The following is a 27,503-nucleotide window of genomic DNA, read 5'->3' as shown; positions in this document are numbered from 1 at the left end:
GCCTGGGCTCAAAATATTACATAACTAAACTGCACTCTATGCATGTTATTTATTCATTTTTTAAATGGAATTATGCTTTAAATATAGCTACGGCCTTGCCTATCCAATCCATTCTGCTTCTGCTTTATTCTGTAGATATTTACAGTGTATGACTATTTTTCTCAGTAAGCAAGGATTCTGACCACGGTACTGCATGACAATCATGCTTAAGACCAAATTTTGAATCTGCACATTAAAGTGGAAGTAACCTCCCCTATCGTTTTTAGCCAAGGAAGCTACCATCTTTGCCTCTGTTTAATCTTCAACTGCTATGGTGCTGCACATGTGATTCGTTATGACACCAGCCATTGGATGGTTTGATAGTTTGGCCGAGAGCACAGCCAATATGCAGTTAGCATTCCCGGCATGCCTTTTTTTTTTAACTGTTTAAATCCATGGGTTTACTTCCACTTTAAAACATGTTGGTTGGAAATTGCTTACACGTTCTCTTTTTTCTAAAATCAAAAACACCAGTAAATTTGAAAAAAAAAACTATACCTTAAAAATCTACTATGGGATGCTCTTTTTAGTTACTAGTACATCATACCTCAGACTAATAGAGGAAATTAACTACATAGTTACATGGTTGGTTAAAAAAGACACAGGTCCATCTAGTTAAACGAATAAAATGAAGGAAAGATCAGAAAGAAAATCATGCAATCCTATATACATAATCCTATACCCACAGTTGATCCAGATGAAGGCAATTATGCCAGCATATATGCTTTTGTGCTCACAAAGAACTGACTGGAGGAGACAGTTAAGGGATGAGATCTTTAGACTGTTTCATTAGACTACTCTTGCTCCTTCCTAGTTCAATTACAGGCTGGGGCAAGCAAGAAACAAGCAAAAAGAAGCCAAAACAAGCTGACTTTCCTAATTTAAAGTCAAGCCACTAACCTGATGTTGCTGTCTGGCAGAGCTACAGATTGTAAATATCAGGACTAGATGAACAGTTGTAAAATCTTAGTGGGTCCAGAGGGTAGTGATTAATGGCATATTCCCCCAGGGTCTAGAGGGGTACCCCAGGACTCTGTCCTGGTATCAATTCTGTCGATATAGATTTAGGAATAGTTCAACCTCATTGTTTGCTTACGATACAAAGCTAAGCAGGGCAATAACTTCGCAACAGAAGACCTGGGAAAAGGAGAGGGGTGGGCAGCTATGTGGTTTAATATTTAAAAATGTAAAGTAATGCACTTGGGAGTTAAAAATATGCATGCGAGTTATCTGCTAGGGAATGAGCCTCTGGAGAAAGCAAAAATGGAAAAGGATCTATGTGGGGTTCCTAGTAGATGACAGACTCAGCAATAGCCTGCTATGTCATGCTGTAAGAATCAAGGCCAGCAGACTATTTGCATGCATTAACTACCTCCTGCCCACCGTATAGTAAAATGACGACGGGCAGGATCCCTTCTCTTTCTGGGGCAACTTCATATGACAGTGTCACCACTCTCATGCACCCTTGGGGGCAGGCAGCGCGTCAGCCATGCCATGTCCCTAGGATATGGCATGACCCTGATCTGGGTAAAGAGCCGATGATGCGTCCAATCACAGCTGATCACATGTAAATACAGGAGTGCCCTTTTTTGTCTCTCCTCACCTCACACTGACTGAGTACGAGGCAAGTATATCCGATCAGTGGCATCTCCTCGCAGAAGAGACTGTACAGGTAATCAAGGCACTGATCATCAGCAGTGCCCATCAAAGACACCAATCAGTGCCCATCAGTTACACCAATCAATGCCCATCAGTGCCATCCATCAGTGCCCATCAGTGCCACCTATTTGTGCTGCCTATCAGTGCCAACCAGTGCCACTTATCAGTGCCCATCAGTGCCGCCTATCAGTGCTCATCAGTGCCGCATATCAGGGCCACTATCAGTGCCCATCAGTGCCCATACGTGCCGCCTAATCAGTGCCCATCAGTGTAGCTTATCAGTGCCCATCAGTGTAGCTTATCAGTGCCCATTAGTGCCGCTTCATCAGTGCACATCAGTGAAGGAGAAAAATTACTTATTCACAAAATTTACTGACAGAAACTAAGAAAAGCATATTTTTTTAAAATTGTCTGACTTTTTAAATTTTTTTAGCAAAAAAAAAAAAAAAAAACAACAGTGATTAAATACCCCCAAAACAGCTCTATTTGTGGGAAGAAAATTATTAAAAAAGAAAACTTCATTTGGGTACAGCGATGTATGACCGTGCAATTGTGATTCAAAATGTGACAGCTCTGAAAGCTAAAAATTGGCCTGGGCAGGAAGGTGGTGAAAGTGCCCAGTATTGAATCATTTAAGAGGGGTATTTACTCAAGAGATAAAACTATAATTCTATCACTTTAGAAAAAAAAATTGGTTTGGCCACATCTTGAGTATGCAGTTCAGTTCTGGTCACCAGCCCTCAGGAAAGATGTGCTCAGGAGAGAGTCCAGACAAGGGCAGCAAAGCTAATAAGGGGACTGGAGGATCTCAGTTATGAGGAATGACTACAAACAATAAACATATTCTCTCTATAGAAGATACATTAAACAACGAGATATGATTACAATATACAAATCTTTAAATGGTTGCCCTTGCGTTGGGAGGAAGCTACGCTAACCTAAGGCCCCTTTCACACTGCGGCGGTGCGGGCGTCGGCGGTAAAGTTGCGCTATTTTTAGCGCCGCATTACTGTAGCTTTTAAGTAAATTTTCTAAAAGTTTAAAAAGTGTCTGGTCTGAAGTTAAGAAAAGAAGTGCATGGAAGGTGTAATAAAGAACAGCGCTTGAAAGAGGGGGGGAAAAGAAGTTAAGAAATTAATGCTACCAATGGTTAACAAGAGGTGAAGTGGTAAAGTTATGCTGTGATTGCCATAAGTAACCATAAGTAACCAGAGGAGTGTTGGGTGTGATAACTGCCAGCTGGCAGGAGAATAGTGTGACTTAACAAGTATGACGGATCTGTAATGGGGGGGTTACTGAGCCCTCTTTATTGATGTCCCATACACGGGAAAAATATTGGAGCACTGAGCCCCTATGGATCTAGACTGTATATCACAAAGAAGAGGATGAGGATCCACAAAGGTACAGAAGCTCAGAAACATGCAAAGAGAGTTTGTGCTTACTACAGTGAGAAGTGTGTCACTGGAAGCGAGGTAATGTGGAAGCTGGGCTGGAAGAAAGTGATTCCGGCTCTGTGGTATTCCTTTGCAATTTCTGCACCATGTGGAACAAGTCTTGTAAAGTTAAGCAAGTGTGAAGTTGTTGTGAGTTGGGTACAAAAAGTTAATAGTGCCAAGAGTTATGCTCGCTTCTAAGTTTGAAGCACCACCTTAATGCAGACTTTTCATGACCACGGTGCTCATTCAGGCATTAGCGAGCACTGTCCACAATCAGGCATGTTAAGCCCTGCCCAAAACAATAGTAAAACATGCCAAATCATTGTTGGCCCGGTGGACATTTATTTTGGTACTAATAAGGCTGAGAGCAGTGTCAAGACTCCTGAGGACTATCACTTCAACCAGTACAGCAACAACGTTCTCTTCAGGTAAATAGTAACAAAAAATAGTACTATGCTATTGAAGATAGCACAGTAATAGGAATTGACATTGACAAGCCCTTTTTATCATGGTTAACTAAAATTACAAATGTATTATAATACCATGTAGGTGTTTCATTTATTTTGGTACTAATGAGGTTGACAGCAGTGTCAAGACTCTCGAGGTCCATCATTTTAACCAGTATAGCAACAATTTTCTCTTCAGGTGAACTGTGACAAAAAATAGTACTATTCTGTTGAAGGCAGCACAGTGGTAGGATTTGACATTGACAAGCTCCTTTTATCATGGTTAACTAGAAATTACAAATGTGTTATAACCACATGTAGGTGTTTCAGTTTGCAATCTAGGTTACGGAAGGTAGCTATAAGCCCGTCTCACAAGCATTTCAGTAAAGAACAAACTTGCATAAGCAAAGGAACTCTGCAATGAATAAAATGTCAGACATTTTTCACACGTTACCAGAGAATAATTTGAAACTTTTAATTGGATTGGAGATTGACAATGCACAGTATTAAAACTTACCAGTATGTCATTACAATAAATGTTACATTACTGAAAAAGTAACATAGGAAGCATGAACTGGGAAGTAAGAAAACATGTCATTAGTAGATTTCTTTCTACAATAAGTAAAAATAAAATCACAACTTCCCCTTTGTAGAATGAGTGTTAGCATATTTCATATGAAACATACCTTTGTGAAAAAATGTCTCTGTAAGGGCTTCCATGTTGCAATGCTATGCCATAGCCCCTGTCTGCAATTGTATTTCCTACTGTGTAGAAGGAACAGTCCTGGTCATTAATTGCCACATGCTCCAGCACTGCAGCATCCCATACAAAAGCATAATTTCCATGTTTTACCTGTAAAAAGATTACAGAAGAGGTTATAAAATTCTACACAGTCAAGAAACCTACATTACATGTCCAATAAAATGTTAATAGGCATTTGCCAATTTATACTAGTAGGACCTCATTTTTGATTATTGCTACCATGTCAATTTGAGTTTTCTGAAGAGGGCAGGAGGAAATACTAAAGTTATCAAGATTTGCTTTGTGTACAGAAAACACATCCAAGCCCCTGTCAGGTTTTCATTTCTGTTTTTGTTCCCGCTGAGGAGTTTAACCCTTTCTACTTATCCTGTTGACCATTGCCATGGGCAAAAGATGGAAGTCCAGAATGCTACAGCTTTTACATAAACAAGAAAAAAAGGGGAAAACTGGCAACAAAGGACAACCATGCTAGTGACCATTGCTTAAAAAATGTCACCTCATTTTAGACAGCCTATCCATGATACAACTTTCTTATTCAATTCCCTTTGGATTTACTTTCAATAATGTAGTGCAATGGCCTGTCTGATTGCATACAAATTTAAACTGTTTAGGTCTGACCCCATATATGGTTTTGATAATTCCAAAGGAAAATTGTGCAGCCAGCTTTAGACAGATTTCCTTTTACTATACGTTGTCTCTTCAATATGGACACAGACAAATAAGCCAGAGGTCTTAACCATTCTCTTCTTTATCAAAAACTGGTTTTAAAAATACTATAACAGTTCAGAACTTTTGTCAGTAACATTAAGTTTATACTGTATATGTACATTAGTTGAAGGACACATTTCCTTAAAAATCAGCACCTTGTCATGTGATCTACTGACCACAATGAGATAAAACAGAATGGGGGACAATTATTAAGCAAATTAGTGACAAAATTAGTTGCAATTCAGGTTTATTCTCTTTCAGCAAAGTCTCTGTGACCAGTTTCAAACCTGTGTATATGTATCCCTGGACAGCCAGTTTGCAAAGTTCTGGTACCAATTAGTTTGACAATGAGGGAAAAAGTTACAGGCATAACAGGTGTACGTGAAATATAAATATTATAATATAATGTAACAGATAAGCCCTCTTGAGGATCTACCAATCAATATACTGTAGATGTAAAATCACAGTCAGATACCACATAGACAGTCAGCATAGACTCAATGCAGTAGTCAGTATCAATCATTAGCCCAAGGAAGGGTTTAACACTTATAATATGAATGCAGTTTATTGTATGATTTTGCCTTTTGAATCTAAATATGTCTGCCTATAAGGTGTACCTCTAATTTCACCACCAGTGTGAGATGAAATAGAAAAAGTCAACAAAAAGCTTGATTTTCATAAAAAAAAATATATATATATATATAAGGAAGTTAAAAAGGGATTACGTAGAGAGAGATTAAGGTGAGAAAAAGCAGACATAAAGAAGAAGAAAGGGGGGGGGGGGGCACAGATGCCACTTATAAAATGCTGAAAAAAGAATATGAAGGTAAGCATTTTCCCAGATCATTAAAGCTCAAAAAGCACAAGGTTAGTTGTGAGGGAGGAAAGTAATCCAGACAAGGTTGCCATATAGAAATTTGTCACGCTTGTCATCTAGAATAACAGTTAACTTTTCTTTAACAAATGTGCCTGGGATTCTAGATTTGACCTCCTCAACACTAAGACCACTTTCACACTGAGGAGCTTTTTCAGGCGCTTTTGCGCTAAAAACAGCGCCTAAAAAGCTCACGAAAACGTATTTCCATTTAAAATCAATGAATGCTTTCACACTGGGGCAGTGTGCTGGCAGGGCTGTGAAAAACTCCCCTCTCCATTGAAATGAATGGAAAGCTCTTCAAAAGCGCCTGAAAAGCTCTTCAAAAGCGCCTGAAAAGCTCTTCAAAAGCGCTCAGTGTTTTTACTGGCGGTTTAGAAGCTCCTCAGTGTGAAAGTGGCCTAAGAGATGGAGACTTCCACGTGTGAACAATGGTTTGCTTGGTTACTATAAAATTATGAGTAATGAGAATACTGCTCCACCAAGGGATATAATTTATTGGTCTGTGTAGAAGGGCTTCTCATGGGACCTTGTGGAAATTCATTTGAAGTACCAAGTTTATATTCAGGTATACTCTTATCCATGAATGGCATACCTTAGGGCAAATTCACCTGGCAGCATATCACCTTTATCTCTGTATCCCCTAAAGCAAGAGGTTGAGCAATTCGGAATAACGTTTTTTGCTGGAGTAAGATGTTTGCTAGAAAGTATTTTGTAGGAATTCCCCAGTGCTTGTACCTTTTGGAAACAACCTGCAAGATTTCAGTCCAGTTTTCAGGAGGGAGAGATTTATTGAGATCATGTTCATAGAGGGTGCAATACAGTGGGGTATCATTTGCAAAGTTCTAAAACAGATTTATTACAGACGATGGGACAGATTTTCACTATAAACAGATGCATAATCAGGAAATGTTCAAGGTACATGATGCATCTCAGTGCTTCTGTTTAGCCCTCCCTTGCTGTGGAACAGACTTACTAAATATCCTCCAATAAGTAGTAACCATTCAACTCAACACAAAAAAACAAATTTCATACACATTTAAACTTTAATTATTTTTACATATTTAACATTCTTCTTTTACATTTTATAAATTAAAAGTCATAACACATTTATGATTTGATTTTAGGGCCGGTTCACACTATGAATTCACATTCAGTTCTGCATGGTGCAATTTCAGCCCATACATTTTGAATGGGCTGAAATTGCACTGTACTGCACCAAAAGTAGTACATGCACTACTTTTGAAATATCACAGCAACTGTATACCATAATACTTCTGTACCATGCCATCGAATGCAGACAAACACACTGCTTGGGTGACCTGTGTTTGAAGTGTCATTAATTTAATAACTTAATATTGACACCTGCTGAAGATCACAACTGCAGTGCGTTTTTAATGCACCAGATTACATGGTACAGAAGTATCATGGGATGCAGCATAGTGGAAGAATTGCATGCGGAACTCGTGCTCTGGTGTGAAACTGGCCCTTTAGGATCACAGATTCCTGTGATAATGGATGTCCTCTCTAATAGCAGTATTATATATGTATATGTTATAATTGTGTTTATATTTTCAGGACGTGTTTATTAACATAACAATGGACTTGATTATCTTTTATTGTAAAAAAAAAATATTACACTCTGTTTCTTTCTAATATTTCTATAGTATGGCTGGGAGATTGGACTCAGTCCAGTCCTGTGGGTTGGAACCTTGGGGTTGGGTCTAAGGTATAACTAAAAGCAAAAAATATTTCTGAACAGCTGTTTTTGTTGGTGTACTTGTCCTAGTTAGAAAGACACTATGCCATTTGTCCTGAAAGCAAGGGTAAATCCAGTTGCCACCAGAACAAAAAAAGAGGATAAATTCTCCAATTGGCACACATCTCCAAGTGACAACTGTCTAAAAGGGGATTTCTCTCACATTGGAAAGAAATCCTTTCACTTTATATTGGGTATACAGGATAGAAAGTGAAGGGAAATCTCCCATATGAAACACAGGTGTCAAAAAACAAACAAAACAAAACTGAAAATTATTTTAATCCTTCCCTAGTATATCTAAAAGGAGAAAAAAAAGTTTTGAGGTCTGAAATGTTTGGCTTTTTATATTATTGTTTCCTTTAAAGGATATATTTGCAGTTTTACAGAGCTTTTTGGAATCGCAGACAAAATCAATGAGATTCTGCCTGTGATTGCAGATGCCCAGGTGTGAACGGGGCCTCAAGCTGTCAGGCTACATCTGCAGCAAGTTGTTAAACAGTCACTAAATTGCAGGATTTCTACCTCTCCAAGACACCTCTACCGGTATATCCTCTCTCCCCTATGCTGCTCTATGATCCATTAAATCTCAATTACGAGACTTGTTGCTCCACAACTCCTGGTGTACATTAAACCCTAACGGCAGAGACTTTACCTTTTTTTCAGCCCCACACAATAGGTACTCCAGGATTGATTACCTATTTATCTTGCAGAACAACCTGCCCTTCCTTAAGAGTGCATCCATCGCTCCCATGTTCCTATCGGATCACCACCCCATTTCCATTACTTACTCATTCTCAGAGATACACAATCGCCCACAGTGCTGGAGATTAGACCTATCTCTGCTCATAGACCTTTCTATTGCAGAAGAGGTTAAGCTTTGCATCAAACAATACTTCACGGAAAACAAATCTACTGACACCTCCCCAGTCATTACATGGGAAGCTCACAAATGTGTAATATGGGGCATCCTTATTGCAGCAGCTGCCAAACGAAAATGGGAGAAAAAGAAACATATCCTGGAACTTACCACCCAAATGCAAAAGTTGGAGCGTGCACATAAATGCACAAAAGCTGCACACATCCTACATACCCTCGTAAAAACCAGGACCGAACTTCTGTAAATTCTTGGCAAACTACTTAAATGCAAATATATCCTATCTCAAAAAGTTTACTATGGATATGGTAATAAAGCCGGAATATTATTAGTTAGATCCCTACAAGCTAAGCGAGCTGCCTCCATGATACACTCCTTGACAGATGCATCAAGACGTAAAATGAATTCATCACCTGAAATAGCCAAGCAACCCAATATTAAACACCCTGGCTACAGATATAGATGGCCCTCTGACAGGAAAAGGAGCCGAAAGCCCAAGCCTGGACAGACTGACAGTGGGATATTATAAGACCTATGCAAAACTTCTCACCCCCTCCTTTATCATTTGCATCACTGTCAGAGCCCCCACGGGACTTACTGAAAGCACACATAGCGGTAATTCTGAAACCAGGGAAATACCCCTTCCTGGTCACCAACTATAGACCAATCTCATTACTGAACATGGACCTTAAGTGGCTTGCCAAAATGCTAGGATAAAGACTTCTCCCTTTGCTACACCCCCTGGTATATCTTGACCAAGTTGGAGTGGGTTTTATTCCAGGTAGGGAAGCAAGGGAAGCAACACATTTAAGGCCATTAACATTCACTACTAGCTCACATACAATCACTGACAGGGGTTTCTTCTTTCCCTCAATGCAGAGAAGGCATTCAATAGAGTGGCTTGGGACTACGTGATGGAAGCATTAAAGTCCATTGGTCTTCCATACCAAATGCTAAATTTTATGCTCACACTCTACTCTAATCCCACAGCCAGAGTCTGCGTAAATGGCCATCTATCAGATGCCTTCTCAATCTCTAATGGAACTAACCAAGGGTGCCCCCTGTCCCCACTGATCTTTGTCCTTACTCTTGAACCACTACTAAGATGCATTCAAGTGAACCCAAATATCAAAGGAATCGAAATAGACCAACACACTTACAAACTAGCCGCTTTTGCAGACGACATTCCGGCTTTTCTTTAGTGAACCACTTACGAAAATCCCAAACTTACTTAAAGACTTCAACACCTTCAAAGCTCTAACCAACCTACAAATCAATTTTACAAAATCCAATGCCCTTAACATCACTTTTACCATTAGACACCTGCCGTGAATGTCAACCAAATTTCCTGTTTAAGTGGGATAAGCATGTGATAATGTATTTAGGAATCGTATTTAGGAATCCAGCTTCCAGCTTCCCTCACAGACCTTTCCTCTGCTAACTACATACCGCTATTACTCAACGTTATAGAGGAGCTGGTCCACAGGACTTTTCTCTTGGTTTGGTAGAGCTGCTATCATTAGAATTTACATTTTCCTCCTGAATTTTATTCCTACTATAAAGTGTCCCGATAAAACTTCCAACCACATTCTTTATAGATGTCTTTAATATGTGTCATATGTATACTTATATATTTTATTATTCCTTTCAGTGTATAGCTCTCCTGTTCTCCTACTTTACTCTCCTGAAGAAGTGGGGAATCTACAAAACATGTTGAGAGGTTGATCTGTAATTTTCATATGGTGACTAGAGACACCTATTATTCTCAGTGGGACCCCAACAGAGGTAGTATGACCGCTCAAAATGATATCAATATGCAATACTCAGTGTTTTTTATTGATGTTGATTGTATGTAATAAACTTTATTTATTTTAAACAATATTGTTGAAATGTCTTGTGACGGTACCAGGACAATCCTGCTTGCTCCACTCTCACCTTTTTCTAGATTTCAATAGTTATTTGGGATGTTGGTACCTATATCTTCTCTGTACAGATATACCTGAGCAGTTAATACATATATTCACACCTGTTACATGCTACTTTGACAACCACTTCATTAGAAGTTCGCTCTTAATGGCAAGGGCTTATGCCTAGTTTATCAGATGAGAACTTGTATGTATCCCCAGCAGTTAACAACAAATTGATTCAACTGTACATGATACACCGGTCCTATTTGACTCCAGTTAGGTTATTTGCCATGCACCGTATGTCTTCCTCAAATTGTACAAGGCGTGATGCCCCCACAGCAGACTTTTCTCACGTCATCTGGCAATGTCCAGTAATAACTAGATACTAGCAAAGGGTCCTAGAGGTCTTATCCTCAGTTTTGTCTATACCGGTGCCCTTAACACAAGAGTTCTGTCTTCTAGGTATTCTGGATGAGGAACTTTGGTCCCACTATACAAGAGAAACACTCTTTATGGCAAGAAAATCTATTGCACTCAGGTGGATCCAGCCCAATCCCCCTTCAGTGTAAAGTTGGATACACTCTGTTAATCAACTCCTGCCCTATGAGAAAATATTAAAATGAGCACAGAGGTTGCCCAAAAAAGTACAACAAGGTTTTGGATGTTTGGAATTCTTCTGCTTTGACTGTATAAACTATTAGTATATATGTTATGGTGGTGCTGTTATTTGAACTATAAAATTACTAATGCATTCATTATTATTGCTGTACACTACGTATGCATCAATTGTCTTTACATACCAAAATACCTGGCCTAGTTAAGACTGGCTTGATCTCCATGGTTAGGAGATATACTGTTCTTACTGTGTTTTTTATTTTTATTGCAATTCTCATTGTAATTGATGCTGCACAACATTTGATATGTATAATGTATTTGCACATTTTGCAATATAAAGAGTTTAAAAACAAAAATTAGTTACATAGTCTAAAAAAAACAACAAACAAAACGCCTCATTTACACCTAACTAGAAAACGCACAGGCTAATTCCGTGAAAAGGTCAGACCTTTACTTGTCACTTCAAGTGCAATTTCCTGGAACACATAATGCCAGAAATCGGCATAATCAATTTTAGAGTAAATGCTTCAACCTCTATTATTAAGGAAATTTACATAGTAGGTAAAACTAAACAGAAACACAGTGTGATGCATCAAAGCAGTAAACATTGAAAACCTGCATCCTTGCCAGTTACATTGTAAAGTAAAACATAACGTTTTACATGACTTTGCATTTGTCACACTTCTTTGCTTTTTATGCTCCCATAACTTCAAAGTTACCGTTTCCCTGTCTGCATAAATTTCCTGACTCTTCACCCTTTTTATTTTGCACAAATAAGGTGAAATAACGAATCCCTAATAAAATGTGATCCATGCAAATCATTATATCTAAATGATCGTAGTAACTAAAACTTTAAAATAAACTACACGTAAAGCCATTGGACTACTTTATGTGAGTAGGGTTGTTTTCTGAATGCAGTGGAAAGAATAAGTTGAACCTACATTGTTCATACCGCCCCATACCAACAAACAATCCTCAGTAATAAACTGGTGTGCACAGTGCTGAGTGCTAGGTGTGGTTAGGTTGCGCTAACAGTGGGAGGGTCTTAAAGAGACATAGTTGCATAAATCCTCAGTCTAAGGCCGCGTACACACGGGCGGACTGTTCGCCCAACTTTGTGTTTCGCCCAACTTTGTGTTTCGGCGGACAGTCCGCTCGTGTGTGGGCTTCAGCGGACAGTTTCAGCGGACAGTCTGACGAACAAAGTTTTTCAGAATTTCCGCAAGACTGTCCGCTGAAACTTAGTTTGAGCGGACAGTCCGCCCGTGTGTAGGCTTGTTCGACAAACTAAGTCTCGCGCATGCTCAGAAAGAATTTACACGGCGAAGGTTGCATTGCAGTGTATTGGACGTCGTATTTTTCGTCCCGTCGTACGTGCTGTTCACGTCATCGCGCAAGTTTCAGTGGACTGTTCGTTCGTCGTGTGTGGTCAAGTCCATCCATGCTAATTTTGAGCGGACTGTCCGCTCAAACTGTTTGACGAACAAATTTGGGGCGAACAGTCCGCCCGTGTGTACGCGGCCTAAGGCCGCGTACACACGGGCGGACTGTTCGCCCAACTTTGTTCGTCAAACAGTTTGACAAACAGTCCGCTCAAAATTTGCATGAGCGGACTTGACTACACACGATGAACGAACAGTCCGCTGAAACCGTGCGCGATGACATGAACGGCACGTACGACGGGACTAGAAAAATGACGTCCTATACACTGCAATTCAACCTTCGGCGTGTAAATTCTTTCTGAGCATGCGCGAGACTTAGTTTGACGAACAAGCCTACACACGAGCGGACTGTCCGCTCAAACCAAGTTTCAGCGGACAGTTTTACGGGATTTCCGAAAAACTTTGTTCGTCAGACTGTCCGCTGAAACTGTCCGCTGAAGCCCACACACGAGCGGACTGTCCGCTGAAACACTGTTCAGCGGACAAAGTTGGGCGAACAGTCCGCCCGTGTGTACGCGGCCTAACAGACACTCTCAAACAATACTCAGCACAATCATTCGCTATAAATGAAACTTTTCTATTGCACATGCATTTCAGCCTACCTTAAAGTGGTTGTAATGCCTCAAGGTTTTTCACCCTAATGCATTCCATGCATTAACCCTTTCGCTGCCGCCAGGCCTTGTGCTCCATTTTGTACACTCAGGTGGCCAGACCATTTTTACTATTTTTCCTTTGCTTTTTTATTTTTCACTTGTAGCTTTCAGAATTTGTGAAAGACCCCCTCAAACCATATATTTTCTGAAAGCACTTGATCAATAGAATAAAAAAAAGAAAGTGCTACTGATTTTTTAGACCCCGCAGTAGTTGCGCAAATGTTTCTCAAACCAATGTACTAAAAATACACTAAAACCATTATTAGCAGATAAAAACACAGCTAATTTTACAAAATTCCTGCTAAATCCCTACTAAATATAAAAGCTTAACCTGTATGGAGTTAGTAAATAACAAAAATTAATTTTTTTTACATTGTACCTTTTAGCAAAATAGTGAAAATCAAACGTACGCAAAAATGTAAATATCCAATTTTCTCAAAAAAATCTGAAGGTTTTAATTTTTCCCTTACAGCTTTCAGAATTTGTGAAAGAACCCCCCCCCCCCACCACCACCATATATTTTCTGAAAGCATAGGACCTCTAGAATAAAAAGTGCTACTGATTTTTTAGACCCCGTGGTAACTGTGAAAATGCATGATAAAAACACAGGTAATTTTACAAAAGTCCTGCTAAATCCCTACTAAATAAAAAATCTTAACCTGTATGGAGTTCATAAATAACAAATATTTGTAAATTTTAAATTGCGCCTTTTAGCAAAATGGTGAAAATCTAACAAAAATTTCTCAAAACAAAAAAGAGGTTTTCATTTTTCACTTACAGCTTTCAGCTTTAAATTGTTTACCAAAGCCATATTCTTGCTAAAAATACACTAACAGCATTGCTAGTGAATAGGGATGAGCCGAACATCCCCCGGTTCGGTTCGCACCAGAACTTTCGAACGGACCCCAAATTCGTACGAACGTTAGAACCCCATTGAAGTCTATGGGACTCGAACGTTCGAAATTAAAAGTGCTAATTTTAACGGCTAATATGCAAGATACTGTCCTAAAAAGGGTTTGGGGACCTGGCTCCTGCCCCAGGGGACATGGGTCAATGCATAAAATGTTTTAAAAATGGCCGTTTTGGCGGGAGCACTGATTTTAATGACGATTAAAGTGAAAAAAAAAGTGAAATATTCCTTTAAATATGGTGCCTGGGGGTGTCTGTAGTATGCCTGTGAAGTGCCACGTGTTTCCCATGTTTAGAACAGTCCCTGCACAAAATGACATTAAACGGAAATAACACCATTTAAAACTGCTTGCGGTTTTAATTTTATATCTGGTTCCTGCAATATGGTTGAAAATCATTGAGAAAAATGGCATGGGTAGCCCTCCCTGCCTATTACCAGCCCCTTTGGGTCTTGTACGCATATTAAGGGGAACCCAGTACCCATATTAAAAAAAGGAAATGCGTGTGGCCCCCAGGCCCTATATACTCAGAACAGCAGTATACAGGTGGTGCAAACAAGACTTTTTTTTTTTTCAACTGGTACATTTTTAAAGTGTAGCTCCAGTCAAAAAAACTATTTTTAAGCTTTTTGGAAAACATAGGGAAGGGTTATCACCCCTGTATAATTTGTTTTGTCGTCCATCTTTTTTCATCTCACTTGCTGTTGTCTCCTTCCGTTTGCAAGTAGGAGATGTTTGTAAGTTGGATGTTTGAAAGTAGGGGCCTGCCCTATATGCTCTGCAGAAATGCTGGAACAAAGTGTTGGTTTTGCCACAACATTGTAAGCTCTCAAAGTGACTCTTGGTGGGCGCTGGAGCGCCCTGCTGTGAACGATTATATCAAGAATTGTAATTACATGCCATTGTTGAACAGTGGTAGAAAAATTGACCTTTGGTGGTTGTGGTGCTGGTGCCACAACACTATAAGTCCTCACAGTTACTGTGGGTGGGCACAAGAACGGGCCCTCCTGTGAAATATTATATCAAGAATTGTAATTACTAGTCCCTGTTAAACAGGGGCAGAAAAATTGGGCCTTAGGCACTGGTGCTGGTGCCACCACACTGCAACCTCTTCCATATACTCTAGTTTTATTGCAGGAATTAGCCCTGCTGCAAAGCATTGCATCAAAAATTTTAATTAAACGCCCCTGTTAAACAGGGGCAGAAAAATTGGGCCTTAGGCACTGGTGCTGGTGCCACCACACTGCAACCTCTTCCATATACTCTAGTTTTATTGCAGGAATTAGTCCTGCTGCAAAGCATTGCATCAAAAATTGTAATTTTCTGCCCCTGTTAAACAGGGGCAGAAAAATTGGGCTGATGGCATCACCCAGAGCCAGAAATGTTCTTCCAACATATCAGCGGAGGAGGAAGAGGATAGACAATCAACATAACAGGACAGTCACTCAGCATAGGTAGTCTTGAAGGGATGTGATATTTCAAAAAAAATTATTCGGTTACATCAGCTTCAGGTGCTTGGTAGCTGTGGGTGATCCAAGACTGATTCATCTTGATGAAGGTCAGTCGATCAACTGATTCGGTGGACAGGTACACCCTGTGATCGGTAACAAAGCCACCAGCAGCACTGAAGGTGCGTTCCGAAAGAACGCTGGATGCAGGACAGGCCAGTAGCTCAATTGCATACTGTGCAAGCTCTGGCCAGTGATCCATCCTCAAGATCCAGTAAGCCAGAGGATTTTCGGTGGGAAAGGTGTCCAAGTCTGACCTTGCCCCTAGGTATTCCTGCACCATGTAAATCAGACGCTGGCGATGGTTGCTGGAACCGATCATATCTTGGGGCTGCGGACTAAAAAATTGTCTGAAAGCATCAGTCAGATGGCCACCTTCTCCACCGCTCCTTCTGACCGATGCCTCAGCAACACGTTGTCCAGGACCAGGAGTTTGTAACCTCCCAGTCTCTGGGAATGCGTTGCACAGACCTTTCTGCAAGGCCTCCTGGAGATGTCTCATCCTCTGCTCCCTCTGCGATGGCAAGATAAGGTCGGCAACCTTACCCTTGTACCGTGGATCAAGGAGAGTGGCCAGCCAGTAATGGTCCCTCTCCTTGATCCGAAGAATACGAGGATCCTTCCGCAGGCTTTGCAGGATCAGGGAGGCCATGCAGCGTAGGTTAGCTGAGGCATTTGGTCCGGATTCCTCGGGGTCACTAAGGGCAACATGATCCGCAGCTACCTCCTCCCAGCCACGTACAAGTCCACGTGTTTCTTGGGACTGTAAATCATCCCTACAAGACTGCTGCTGCTGCTGCTGCTGCTGCTGCTGCTGCTGATGCTGAGTGCCAGCCTCCACCTCCATGCTGACACAATCATCCTCCTCCTTCTCTTCCTCCTCCTCATCCTCTTCCTGTGTGATGGGTGGCACAGCAGGAACACTGTCTGGATAAAGGGGGCCTTGAGAGGCAAGGAAGTCCTCCTCTTCCTGCCTCTGTTCTGCCTCAAGTGCCCTGTCCATTATTCCACGCAGCGTATGCTCCAAGAGGTGGACAAGAGGTACAGTGTCACTGATGCATGCACTGTCACTGCTCACCATCCTTGTGGCCTCCTCAAACGGTGACAGGACAGTGCATGCATCCCTGATCATGCCCCATTGGCGTGGTGAGAAAAAACCGAGCTCCCCTGACCCTGTCCTGGTGCCGTAGTCGCACAGGTACTCATTGATGGCCCTCTGCTGCGTGTGCAGCCGCTGCAGCATGGCCAACGTTGAGTTCCACCTGGTGGGCATGTCACATATAAGGCGGTTCTTGGGCAGGTTCAACTCCTTTTGGAGCTCAGCCAGCCGAGCACAGGCATTAAATGATCAGCAGAAATGCACACAGACTTTCCTGGCCTGCTTCAGTACTGCTCCAACACTACTGCACCTTGTCCTGCATCCTTCCCAGCTCCCAGAAGAGTGACCCAATGGGCCTTGAAAGACAGGTAACGTCCCTGTCCATGCCTGCTGGACCATGAGTCAGCGGTAATATGCACCTTACCGCTGACCGCCCTGTCCAGCGAGGCAAGGACATTGCCTTCCACATGCCGGTAGAGAGCCGGAATCGCCTTCCGTGAGAAAAAGTGGCGTTTGGGGACCTGCCACTGAGGAACCGCACATTGTACAAACTCACGGAAGGGGGCCGAGTCTACCAACTGAAAAGGCAGCAGTTGAAGTGCTAGCAATTTAGCTAAGCTAGCATTCAACCGCTGGGCATGTGGATGGCTGGGAGTGAACTTCTTTCGCCGGTCCAGCAGCTGGGGCAGGGACATTTGCCTGCTATAATCGGACGTGGGTGTACTGCTAGCAGAGTGCCCGGAAGCACTTGGCTGTGACACACCTAATTCTACACCTTCATTCCTCTCAGAGCAGGTTTCAGAGAGGACTGAAGGTCTAGTGGGGTTGGAGATGCCAGCTGTTGAGGAGCAAGGAGAGGTCCGCTTTGTTCTTTGGTGTGGGTCTTTGAGGTACGCTTGAAAATGAGCTGCATGGCAGGTCAACATATGTCTGGTCAAGCATGTGGTGCCCAAGCGGCTGATGTTTTGGCCACACGAGATACGCTTGAGACATATGTTGCAAATAGCAGCAGTGCGTTCTGATGCACTCGTCTCAAAAAAGGCCCACACCAAAGAACTTTTAGAATAACGCGCAGAGGCAGCGCCCTGCACAGGCGGAGCTCTGCGGTGTGATTCTGTCGGTGTGCTGCCCCTAAGCTGGCCCCCGGAGGGCATCCTGCCTCGTTGGACATGTGCCTCCTCCTCTCTCCTACCAGGCACCCACGTGGAGTCAGTGCCCTCATCATCCCCTCCCTCTTCATCGCTGTAGCAAACCTGGCAGTATGCTGCAGCTTGTGGAACATGACTGCCAGATTGCTGTCCTTCTTGAGCATCCCCTCTCTCTGCACTCACACTACTGCCTTCCTCTAGCTGAGTGTCATCATCAGAGCCTACAAAACACTGGGCATCCTCCTGGAGCATGTGCCCAACACTGTGCTCAAAGAGTTCAGGAGACTCCTCAGGAGGACGTGGTGGGTCTAGGGAAGGAGTCACTGATGATGACATTGAGAGGAGGGAAGACGATGCGTTGGCAGCTGCTTTGCTAGTACCCTAAGACTGGGTGAGAGAGGATGAGGAGGATGAAGAGGGCTTGGTCATCCACTCTACCAAGTCGTTGGCATGTTGCGGTTCAACATGTCCAGCTGCCGAAAAGAAGGACAAGCGTGTCCCATGGCCACGTGCTGATGACAATGCACCGCGTCCACGACCAGCACTGTTGTCTCTAGACACAGAGCCTGCTTGCCCTCTTTTATCGGCTCGCGCCTGTCTGCCTCTCCTTGCTGGCCTTCCAGACATGGTAATGGCCTGAAGGGAGTTGGGTAAAACAGCAGTTGGGTAGTGTATATTGTGCTGGAGGCACACAACACCCACTAACTCCTGCAGATGCCTTTATTATAGAACACCAGAGATAAAGGGGTATACTGTAATGGAGTCACACAACACCCACTAAGCCCTGCAGATGGCTCTATTAGAGAACAGCAATAAACGGTAGATACAGGTGTATATTGTGCTGGAGGCACAAAAAACCCACTAACTCCTGCAGATGCCTTTATTATAGAACACCAGAGATAAAGGGGTATATACAGATATATACTGTGCTGTGCTGGAGGCACACACAACTTCCAATAACTCCTGCAGATGGCAAGTGGGCTCAAATAGAGAAGAGCTATGTAGGTGGATATAGCGGTGTGTACTGGGTACAGAGCACGCAGACAGCACGCACAAGCTCCTAACACTACTGACTGAAAGCTCTATTATAAAAGAGAGATCACTAGCTATATAGGTGAGGTGAATATAGCGGTGTATACTGCGGTCAGGGCACACAGACAACAACCACTACAGAAAAGCAAGATCGAAAATCGGCCGATAACGATCGGTGTGTACTGTGTTGAAGGTACACAGAACACCCACTAACTGCTTGAGACACCAACACACTACACTAGGCCGCCGCGCTGGCGGCCTTATATAGTGTTGGGCGGGTACTACACAGCCTGAGCTATGATTGGCCACAGGCATCCTGCCTGTGGCCAATCATGGCTCTCCTCGCTGCTGGCGCTGTGATTGGCCAAGCATGCGGGGTCACAGTGCATGCTTGGCCAATCATGAGCCAGCAATGTACTGCGATGACGCAGTGCATTGTGGGCCGTGAGCGCCACACAAATTTGGCGCGAACGGTCCATAACGTTCGGAATTTGCCGAACGGGCGAACAGCCGATGTTCGAGTCGAACGTATGTTCGACTCGAACACGAAGCTCATCCCTACTAGTGAATTCATACATGGCAAAATGTACAAAATTCCTGCTAAATTCCAGTAAATATAAAAGTTAAAACTGTATTGAGTTAATAAATAACCAATATTTGTACATCTTAAGTTGCACCTTTTTGTGAAATGGTAAAAACTGAAGGTATGCAAAACTATAAAAAACGCAGACAGTGTAAGCTCAGGGATGGGCATGTGGAGTACATAGATGTAAAATTTGGAGCAACGGCTCTGTTCGTGCAGGTACTACATCCCAAATATAAATACAGAAAAAATCAGCGCAGTACAACCCCTTTACGAAAAGCTGCTGAACACCAAGGATCAATTACCAAATCCCAAAATACAATATATCAAACAGATGGTACAGCGCTCTAACTAAAATAAAATGATTACTAACATATTAAAATTAATAAAAAGTCCAAAGATAGCTTTTGAGTCAAAAAGTCCACGTGAGGAATCTTCAGTGGTATACAGTCAGTTCATGCATAAAGTGACTTAGTGCCAAGGGGGGGACCACCACCAATGGTAAAATTGGCTGCTCACCTCATCGTATGGACCCTTTAAATTACAGAGGGTCGTATGCACTTAAATATCAACTCATCCAATCGCTGTACTCCTCTCCGACAATATCCGACCGATTCACAAACGAAAACACAGCTTTCTCCCATTCAGAGTGAAATGAACTGACACGTTCGTGGAATACCCACACTGGATCGGTATATAGCAGTATTCACAATTCCTCAGACCATGTGGATAGAAAGACAGGCCATAGTGCTCTCCATAGAAAAACGTTTTAATGATGAATATACATAAAAAACACACTTACAATAACGAAGCTTCATACGATCTTTAAAATGATCAATGACCGCGGTTGACGTCACGTGATCTCCATCCGTACGTTACGTCCCTATGGGCGGGACTTCATCAGCGGACACGGAAACTACGTGACACCCGATATATGAATAGACAATACGGGGTTCCTATAGTGCGCTTACGGTGAGCACGACGTGACGGACAGCCTCTCCATGTTTACGAAAGTTACCAAGGTAACAACACATCCTGTCGTGTAGTACGAATCTACACGATAACAGGTAAAGACCTCAGGGAAGCCCTTGTGAATTTAAACAAACGTTACCATGGTAACGGCTCATCCCATCATGCCTATCCGCACTATGCAAATGAGCACAGCAACGAGCGGAATATAAAAAAGGAATCATATAAATATTTGCAAACATCGCCGTTGCCACAATGAATCCCTTCCCCTTATGTATATAATGTAATCAAATAAATAAAAACTGCTTAATGGGTACCAATACAAAAGAACCCCATTATTAAACACATTTTTAAATTGCAAAGCATGAACTTTTTTATCCAAACTTGAGTTTACAAAGTCCACCTCCTACAAAATGCAAATAAAGATGTGTTTCGAACTTAATATTCAAAAACAATTAAGAATATTAAAATGTGTATAATACACATATATCAACGTGACATCACCTGCAGCCAATAAATTAAATAGTACTAAAAATACAATAAAAAGTAAACAATAAAATCATCGATCAGTAATAAAACAGTTAATATCAAAATCGACATTCAATCCACCAGGCATTAATACATTGGTCTCATGTATCCAGTAAGATTCCCTACGACTTAACTGGCGTATGAAATTACCCCCCCTCCAATGTTTTGTGACCCTCTCAATCCCCCAAAACTTTAGGCCTTTAGGGTTTTGCTGATGGAATTGTTTAAAGTGTCGGGACACATTGTGGGTTTTCAGACCTTTTTTAATATTATCTACATGTTCTGCTAAACACACATGTAAAGGTCTAGAAGTGCGTCCTATATATTGTAACTCACATTCGCACTCTAACATGTAAACCACTCCGATCGTGTCACATGTAATCAATTGCCGAATATCGTATTCCCTATTAGTTGCAGAGGCCAGAAACTTCTTCCGTTTCTTAATGTTGACTTTAGAATGCTTACACGGCTTGCACCGCCCACAAGCATAAAACCCCCCCAAAAAGGAGAACAATCGGTTCTCTGATGGAATAGGGGGGTTAAGAACGCTGGGAGCAAGACGGTCCCTCAGAGAGGGAGCTTTTTTATAAATAAACTGTGGACGAGTAGGTAGTACGGGTCCCAAAATTTTGTCCTGCTTTAAAATGGACCAATGTTTAGACACTATCTTTTCAAATTTTTTGTGTTGAACATTGTAATCTAAAATCATTCTAAAATTTTGCTCACTATTATTAGTCTCCCTAGGTTGACTGGAGACTAAAGTAGTCCTATCAATCTGTTTGACCTTTTCAAATTCTGCCTTCAAGACCGACCGATCATATCCCTTTTGTTCAAATCTGGAGATCAACACATTGGATTGAGATATGTAATCCTCACTCCTCGTACAATTACGATGTAACCTAATGAATTGTCCCCTGGGGATGTTGCACAACCAAGATTGGTGATGACAACTCCCCAGGGGAATATAAGCGTTACGATCAGTAGGTTTAAAATAGTTAACCAACCTGAAGTTACCCAAATCTTTGTTGATCTCCAGATCCAAAAAGACTATATGATCTTGACTCACATTCCATGTGAGCGAAATATTCCTATCATTGGAATCCAATGATTGAATAAAAATATCGAGTGACGATCTAGTACCATCCCAAATCAAAATAAGATCATCTATAAATCTACGGTAGCACACCAGTTCTGGGGGGCGATGTTTAAAAACTGCTTCTTCCTCCCAGTGGGCCATAAATAAGTTGGCCACACTGGGAGCAAAACGAGCTCCCATCGCAACCCCTCTGGTCTGTAAATAAAACTCCTTGCCATACCAAAAATAATTTCGGCTCAGGCAAAAGTTTAAACAAGTCAGCAAAAATTCCTGATGTCTACCCGACAATGCTGATGATGACAAGGCCCACTCAACTGAGGTCATAGCGTCATCATGACCTATGATGGTGTATAGGGAGCCTACATCAGCTGTCACCAAGATACTGGAAGGGGAACATCCCAATTCTTCTAAAATTTGTATAATATGTTTAGTATCTTTTAGGTATGCCGGAGTATTCACCACTAAAGGCTGAAGAAAAAAGTCAATATATTGACCCAATCTAGCAGATACAGAATCAATACCGTTCACTATAGGCCTCCCTGGGGGATTGGTACTGTCTTTATGGATCTTAGGGAGAAAATATATTATAGGGGTTCTACAAAACAAAGGGTCTAGATATGCTGCTTCCTTTTTGGATAAGATCCTTTGGTCTTTTCCATCTTCTACAATGGAATGCAGTTCATCTTTATACATTAACATTGGGTCTCTATTTAGGATTTTGTACGTATCCTCATCATTTAGTAGTCGGGACATCTCCCTTTGGTAATACTCCTTACTTAAAATTACCAAACCCCCCCTCCCTTATCTGCGGGCCTTATGGCAATCTCTTTGCGTGCTTCTAGAGACTTCATACCTCGCTTGATATATTGGGGATCCATAATTTTCTTAACCCTTAATTCTTCCAGATCTTTTGTGACCATATTTTTAAATACTTCCATATATTTATTCTCCACATTAGGAGGGTTAAAAATGGACTTATTACGTAAATTAGAATGGTCACCCCCACCCTGTGTGGGGCCTACACGTGAATTAGACAAAAAATATTTTTTTATATTCAAGGTCCTAACATATTTCTGAAGACTCACATATGTCTGGAATTTGTTTAAATTTTTTACGGGTGCAAATTTCAAGCCTCTGTCTAATACTTTTATTTCATCAGTGTTTAATGCAATACCACTCAGGTTATAGATCCCCATACCTATTGGGGTTTTGGCCTTTTGTAGTCGCCTATCCCCTCGTTTTCCTCTCTTTCTTTTCGTTTCCTGAGAGGACCCACACTGGGTGGGGTGTGAGGAGGAGGTTGTCTCCACCATTCCCCAACATTGGGTCTGTATACTGGTGGAACTTGCTCCTGCCTCCTGTGAAAATCCCCTCCTCCATAAGGTGCCTGGTTAGCTAATGGTGCATATTTATTATAGGTGGGTATTGGTCTTTCTGGGGGAAAATAAGGTCTCCCTCCTCTCTGCTGACTTCCTCCCTCCCCATACTGGTTATTCGTCCTCCAATCATTAGATTGATTTATATAATGAGGAGAGGGGGGATAATGATTATCCCTCATAGGCCATGATTGCCGATTCTCTCCTCTACCTCTTCCTCGTTTGTTTTTACCCCTCCTACCATTTCCCTGAGCATAATTGTTCCCCTGTGTTGGAAACTGACTAAATTGCTGGGGTGAAGCATATGTATGGATAGGCTCTACACTCAGAGGGCCTTTCTCTGTGTTTTTATTAGTCTCACCTGTGGGGTTCTGACTAATGTTAGTAGCTGAATTAGAGGCTGCTTGCCACTTAAAAATGTCACCCCCTCCAAAGTCATCAAGATCTCTCACAAATTTTTTCTTTTTCTTATTTTGGATCTCTAAATCCCATTTGATAAGTTTATTCTTAAGTTCAGCAGACAATTTAATAAACTCCTCACTCTCCTTGTGAGACTCCAAATTTTTGGTGATTTCTTTAATTTGAGAGTCCAAAACATCCATCTTCCTTTGCTTACGCAATAGAAGAAACTCCAATAACTCAAAACCCTTTTCAAGGAAGAAATTACTCCATTCTATCATTGAGCTTTCATCAATCAGACCATCATTGGGTGGTACGTCCCACCTCAAGCGTCTGGGTATGAGTTTAGCTGACAGATATTGTTTGAATGACGTAATATCCCACCAAGTTTTTATCTTTTTTTCAAATATATGTCCCAGTTTCTTAAATGCCTGGGACATATCATTGATAGGTTCAGCTATAAGACCCCGAGAGAACACTTCACTTATTTTAACTTCCCGTTTCTCAATATATTGAAAAACATCCATAACTGCTGCTAGATTTAAAGATAATTAACAGTCAAAATATAAATACAGAAAAAATCAGCGCAGTACAACCCCTTTACGAAAAGCTGCTGAACACCAAGGATCAATTACCAAATCCCAAAATACAATATATCAAACAGATGGTACAGCGCTCTAACTAAAATAAAATGATTACTAACATATTAAAATTAATAAAAAGTCCAAAGATAGCTTTTGAGTCAAAAAGTCCACGTGAGGAATCTTCAGTGGTATACAGTCAGTTCATGCATAAAGTGACTTAGGCCGCGTACACACGCGCGGACTGTTCGCCCAACTTTGTCCGTCCAACAGTTTCGGCAAACAGTCCGCTCAAACTTAGCATGGACGGACATGGCCACACACGACGGACGAACAGTTTGCTGAAACCGTGCGCGATGACGTGAACGGCACGTACGACGGGACGAAAAATACGACGTCCTATACACTGCATTATAGCTTTCGGCGTGAAAATCCTTTCTGAGCATGCGCGCAACTTTGTTTGACGAACAAGCCTACACACGGGCGGACTGTTCGCTCAAACAAGGTTTCAGCGGACAGTTTTTCGGAAATTCCGAAAAACCTTGTCCGTCCAACTGTCCGCTGAAACTGTCCGCTGAAAGCCCACACACGAGCGGACTGTCCGCCCAAACACTGTTCAGCGGACAAAGTTGGGCGAACAGTCCGCCCGTGTGTACGCGGCCTTAGTGCCAAGGGGGGGACCACCACCAATGGTAAAATTGGCGTTTAGCAGAACATGTAGATAATATTAAAAAAGGTCTGAAAACCCACAATGTGTCCCGACACTTTAAACAATTCCATCAGCAAAACCCTAAAGGCCTAAAGTTTTGGGGGATTGAGAGGGTCACAAAACATTGGAGGGGGGGTAATTTCATACGCCAGTTAAGTCGTAGGGAATCTTACTGGATACATGAGACCAATGTATTAATGCCTGGTGGATTGAATGTCGATTTTGATATTAACTGTTTTATTACTGATCGATGATTTTATTGTTTACTTTTTATTGTATTTTTAGTACTATTTAATTTATTGGCTGCAGGTGATGTCACGTTGATATATGTGTATTATACACATTTTAATATTCTTAATTGTTTTTGAATATTAAGTTCGAAACACATCTTTATTTGCATTTTGTAGGAGGTGGACTTTGTAAACTCAAGTTTGGATAAAAAAGTTCATGCTTTGCAATTTAAAAATGTGTTTAATAATGGGGTTCTTTTGTATTGGTACCCATTAAGCAGTTTTTATTTATTTGATTACATTATATACATAAGGGGAAGGGATTCATTGTGGCAACGGCGATGTTTGCAAATATTTATATGATTCCTTTTTTATATTCCGCTCGTTGCTGTGCTCATTTGCATAGTGCGGATAGGCATGATGGGATGAGCCGTTACCATGGTAACGTTTGTTTAAATTCACAAGGGCTTCCCTGAGGTCTTTGCCTGTTATCGTGTAGATTCATACTACACGACAAGATGTGTTGTTACCTTGGTAACTTTCGTAAACATGGAGAGGCTGTCCGTCACGTCGTGCTCACCGTAAGCGCACTATAGGAACCCCGTATTGTCTATTCATATATCGGGTGTCACGTAGTTTCCGTGTCTGCTGATGAAGTCCCGCCCATAGGGACGTAACGTACGGACGGAGATCATGTGACGTCACCCGCGGTCATTGATCATTTTAAAGATCGTATGAAGCTTCGTTATTGTAAGTGTGTTTTTTATGTATATTCATCATTAAAACGTTTTTCTATGGAGAGCACTATGGCCTGTCTTTCTATCCACATGGTCTGAGGAATTGTGAATACTGCTATATACCGATTCAGTGTGGGTATTCCACGAACGTGTCAGTTCATTTCACTCTGAATGGGAGAAAGCTGTGTTTTCGTTTGTGAATCGGTCGGATATTGTCGGAGAGGAGTACAGCGATTGGATGAGTTGATATTTAAGTGCATACGACCCTCTGTAATTTAAAGGGTCCATACGATGAGGTGAGCAGCCAATTTTACCATTGGTGGTGGTCCCCCCCCTTGGCACTAAGTCACTTTATGCATGAACTGACTGTATACCACTGAAGATTCCTCACGTGGACTTTTTGACTCAAAAGCTATCTTTGGACTTTTTATTAATTTTAATATGTTAGTAATCATTTTATTTTAGTTAGAGCGCTGTACCATCTGTTTGATATACTACATCCCAAATGACATCAATGGGACTGCCTGCACAGAGATGAATGGAACACATGTGCATCCCTGTAAAGGTATGCTGTGTATGCCCTGTGTGAACAAGGCCTTACGCCCCTTTCACACAAGCACACTGAGCGGGTCTGCCTGTCCATTTTTCAGGTGGACCCAATCGGATCACTCATTGCTCTCTATGGAGAGACTGATATAAATGGACATGTGTCCATTTACACCCGCCTGCATCCAATCCAGTCCGCTAAGAACAGATGGGTGGGGATTCCATTCCCCATCCATCTAGCAGATCGGATCGGATGGCATCCGATGGAAATGGACAGATGGTCCATTTCCATCAGATCGCCCCGGAGAGAATAGCAGGCTGTGTCTGTGTCCGTGTGTGTTCTGCATTGCTGGAGCAGACATAGACCTGTCATTCACCTGCTCAGCGGGGATCCGCAGACAGAGCAGGTGGATCTGCTTGACAGAGTCCGCTCCATGTGAAAGGGGTCTTACCAGGAGTGGCTGGCCCATCAGGGGCGCTGGGGCGCCACTCCCCCTGAGGGCGCCAGACTGAGTTTTTTTTTCAAGCTCTCATTGGCTTGAAATAGGTTGGGCTAGGGGCACAGAGCATTGCACCCCGAAACCACCCACTTGTGACAATAGCAAATTAATTTTCACTATCATCTTCCGGCTTCTCCTCCTGGCCAATCAGGGTGGATCGGTTTGGCTGGGAGAAGAAGCTGAGGAAGCCATGGAAGGGTGAGTGCGGTGGGGGGACCATCACCGTCGAGGGGTGAGTGTGGGCAGACATGGGGGTCTTACTATGTTTGTGTTTTTTTTGTTTTGTTTTTTTACTATTTTCTTTTTTTTTTTTACAATCATTTTTTTTAAAAAATTTTTTATCTTTGGTGAGAGAGAGGTCTAAACAGACCCCCATATC

General features: G+C 41.9%; 1 protein-coding gene across 1 annotated transcript in view; it reads right to left on the bottom strand.

The window, feature by feature from the left end:
• Window positions 1–27,503, bottom strand: part of GRID2 (glutamate ionotropic receptor delta type subunit 2) — a 1,483,303-nt gene that overhangs the window by 106,426 nt on the left and 1,349,374 nt on the right. The window contains exon 14 of the mRNA XM_077476559.1: window positions 4,267–4,433. Within this exon, the coding sequence (XP_077332685.1) occupies window positions 4,267–4,433 (167 nt within the window). The remainder of the gene's footprint in view (window positions 1–4,266; window positions 4,434–27,503) is intronic.

The sequence above is a fragment of the Lithobates pipiens genome, unplaced genomic scaffold (genome assembly GCF_037356315.1).
Source record: "Lithobates pipiens isolate NorthernLeopardFrog02 unplaced genomic scaffold, aLitPip1_a1.2 Scaffold_13, whole genome shotgun sequence".
In the NCBI taxonomy this organism is placed as follows: domain Eukaryota; kingdom Metazoa; phylum Chordata; class Amphibia; order Anura; family Ranidae; genus Lithobates; species Lithobates pipiens.
Note: the sequence above shows the minus strand (reverse complement) of the source record. Positions and strands in the feature narration are given on the sequence as shown.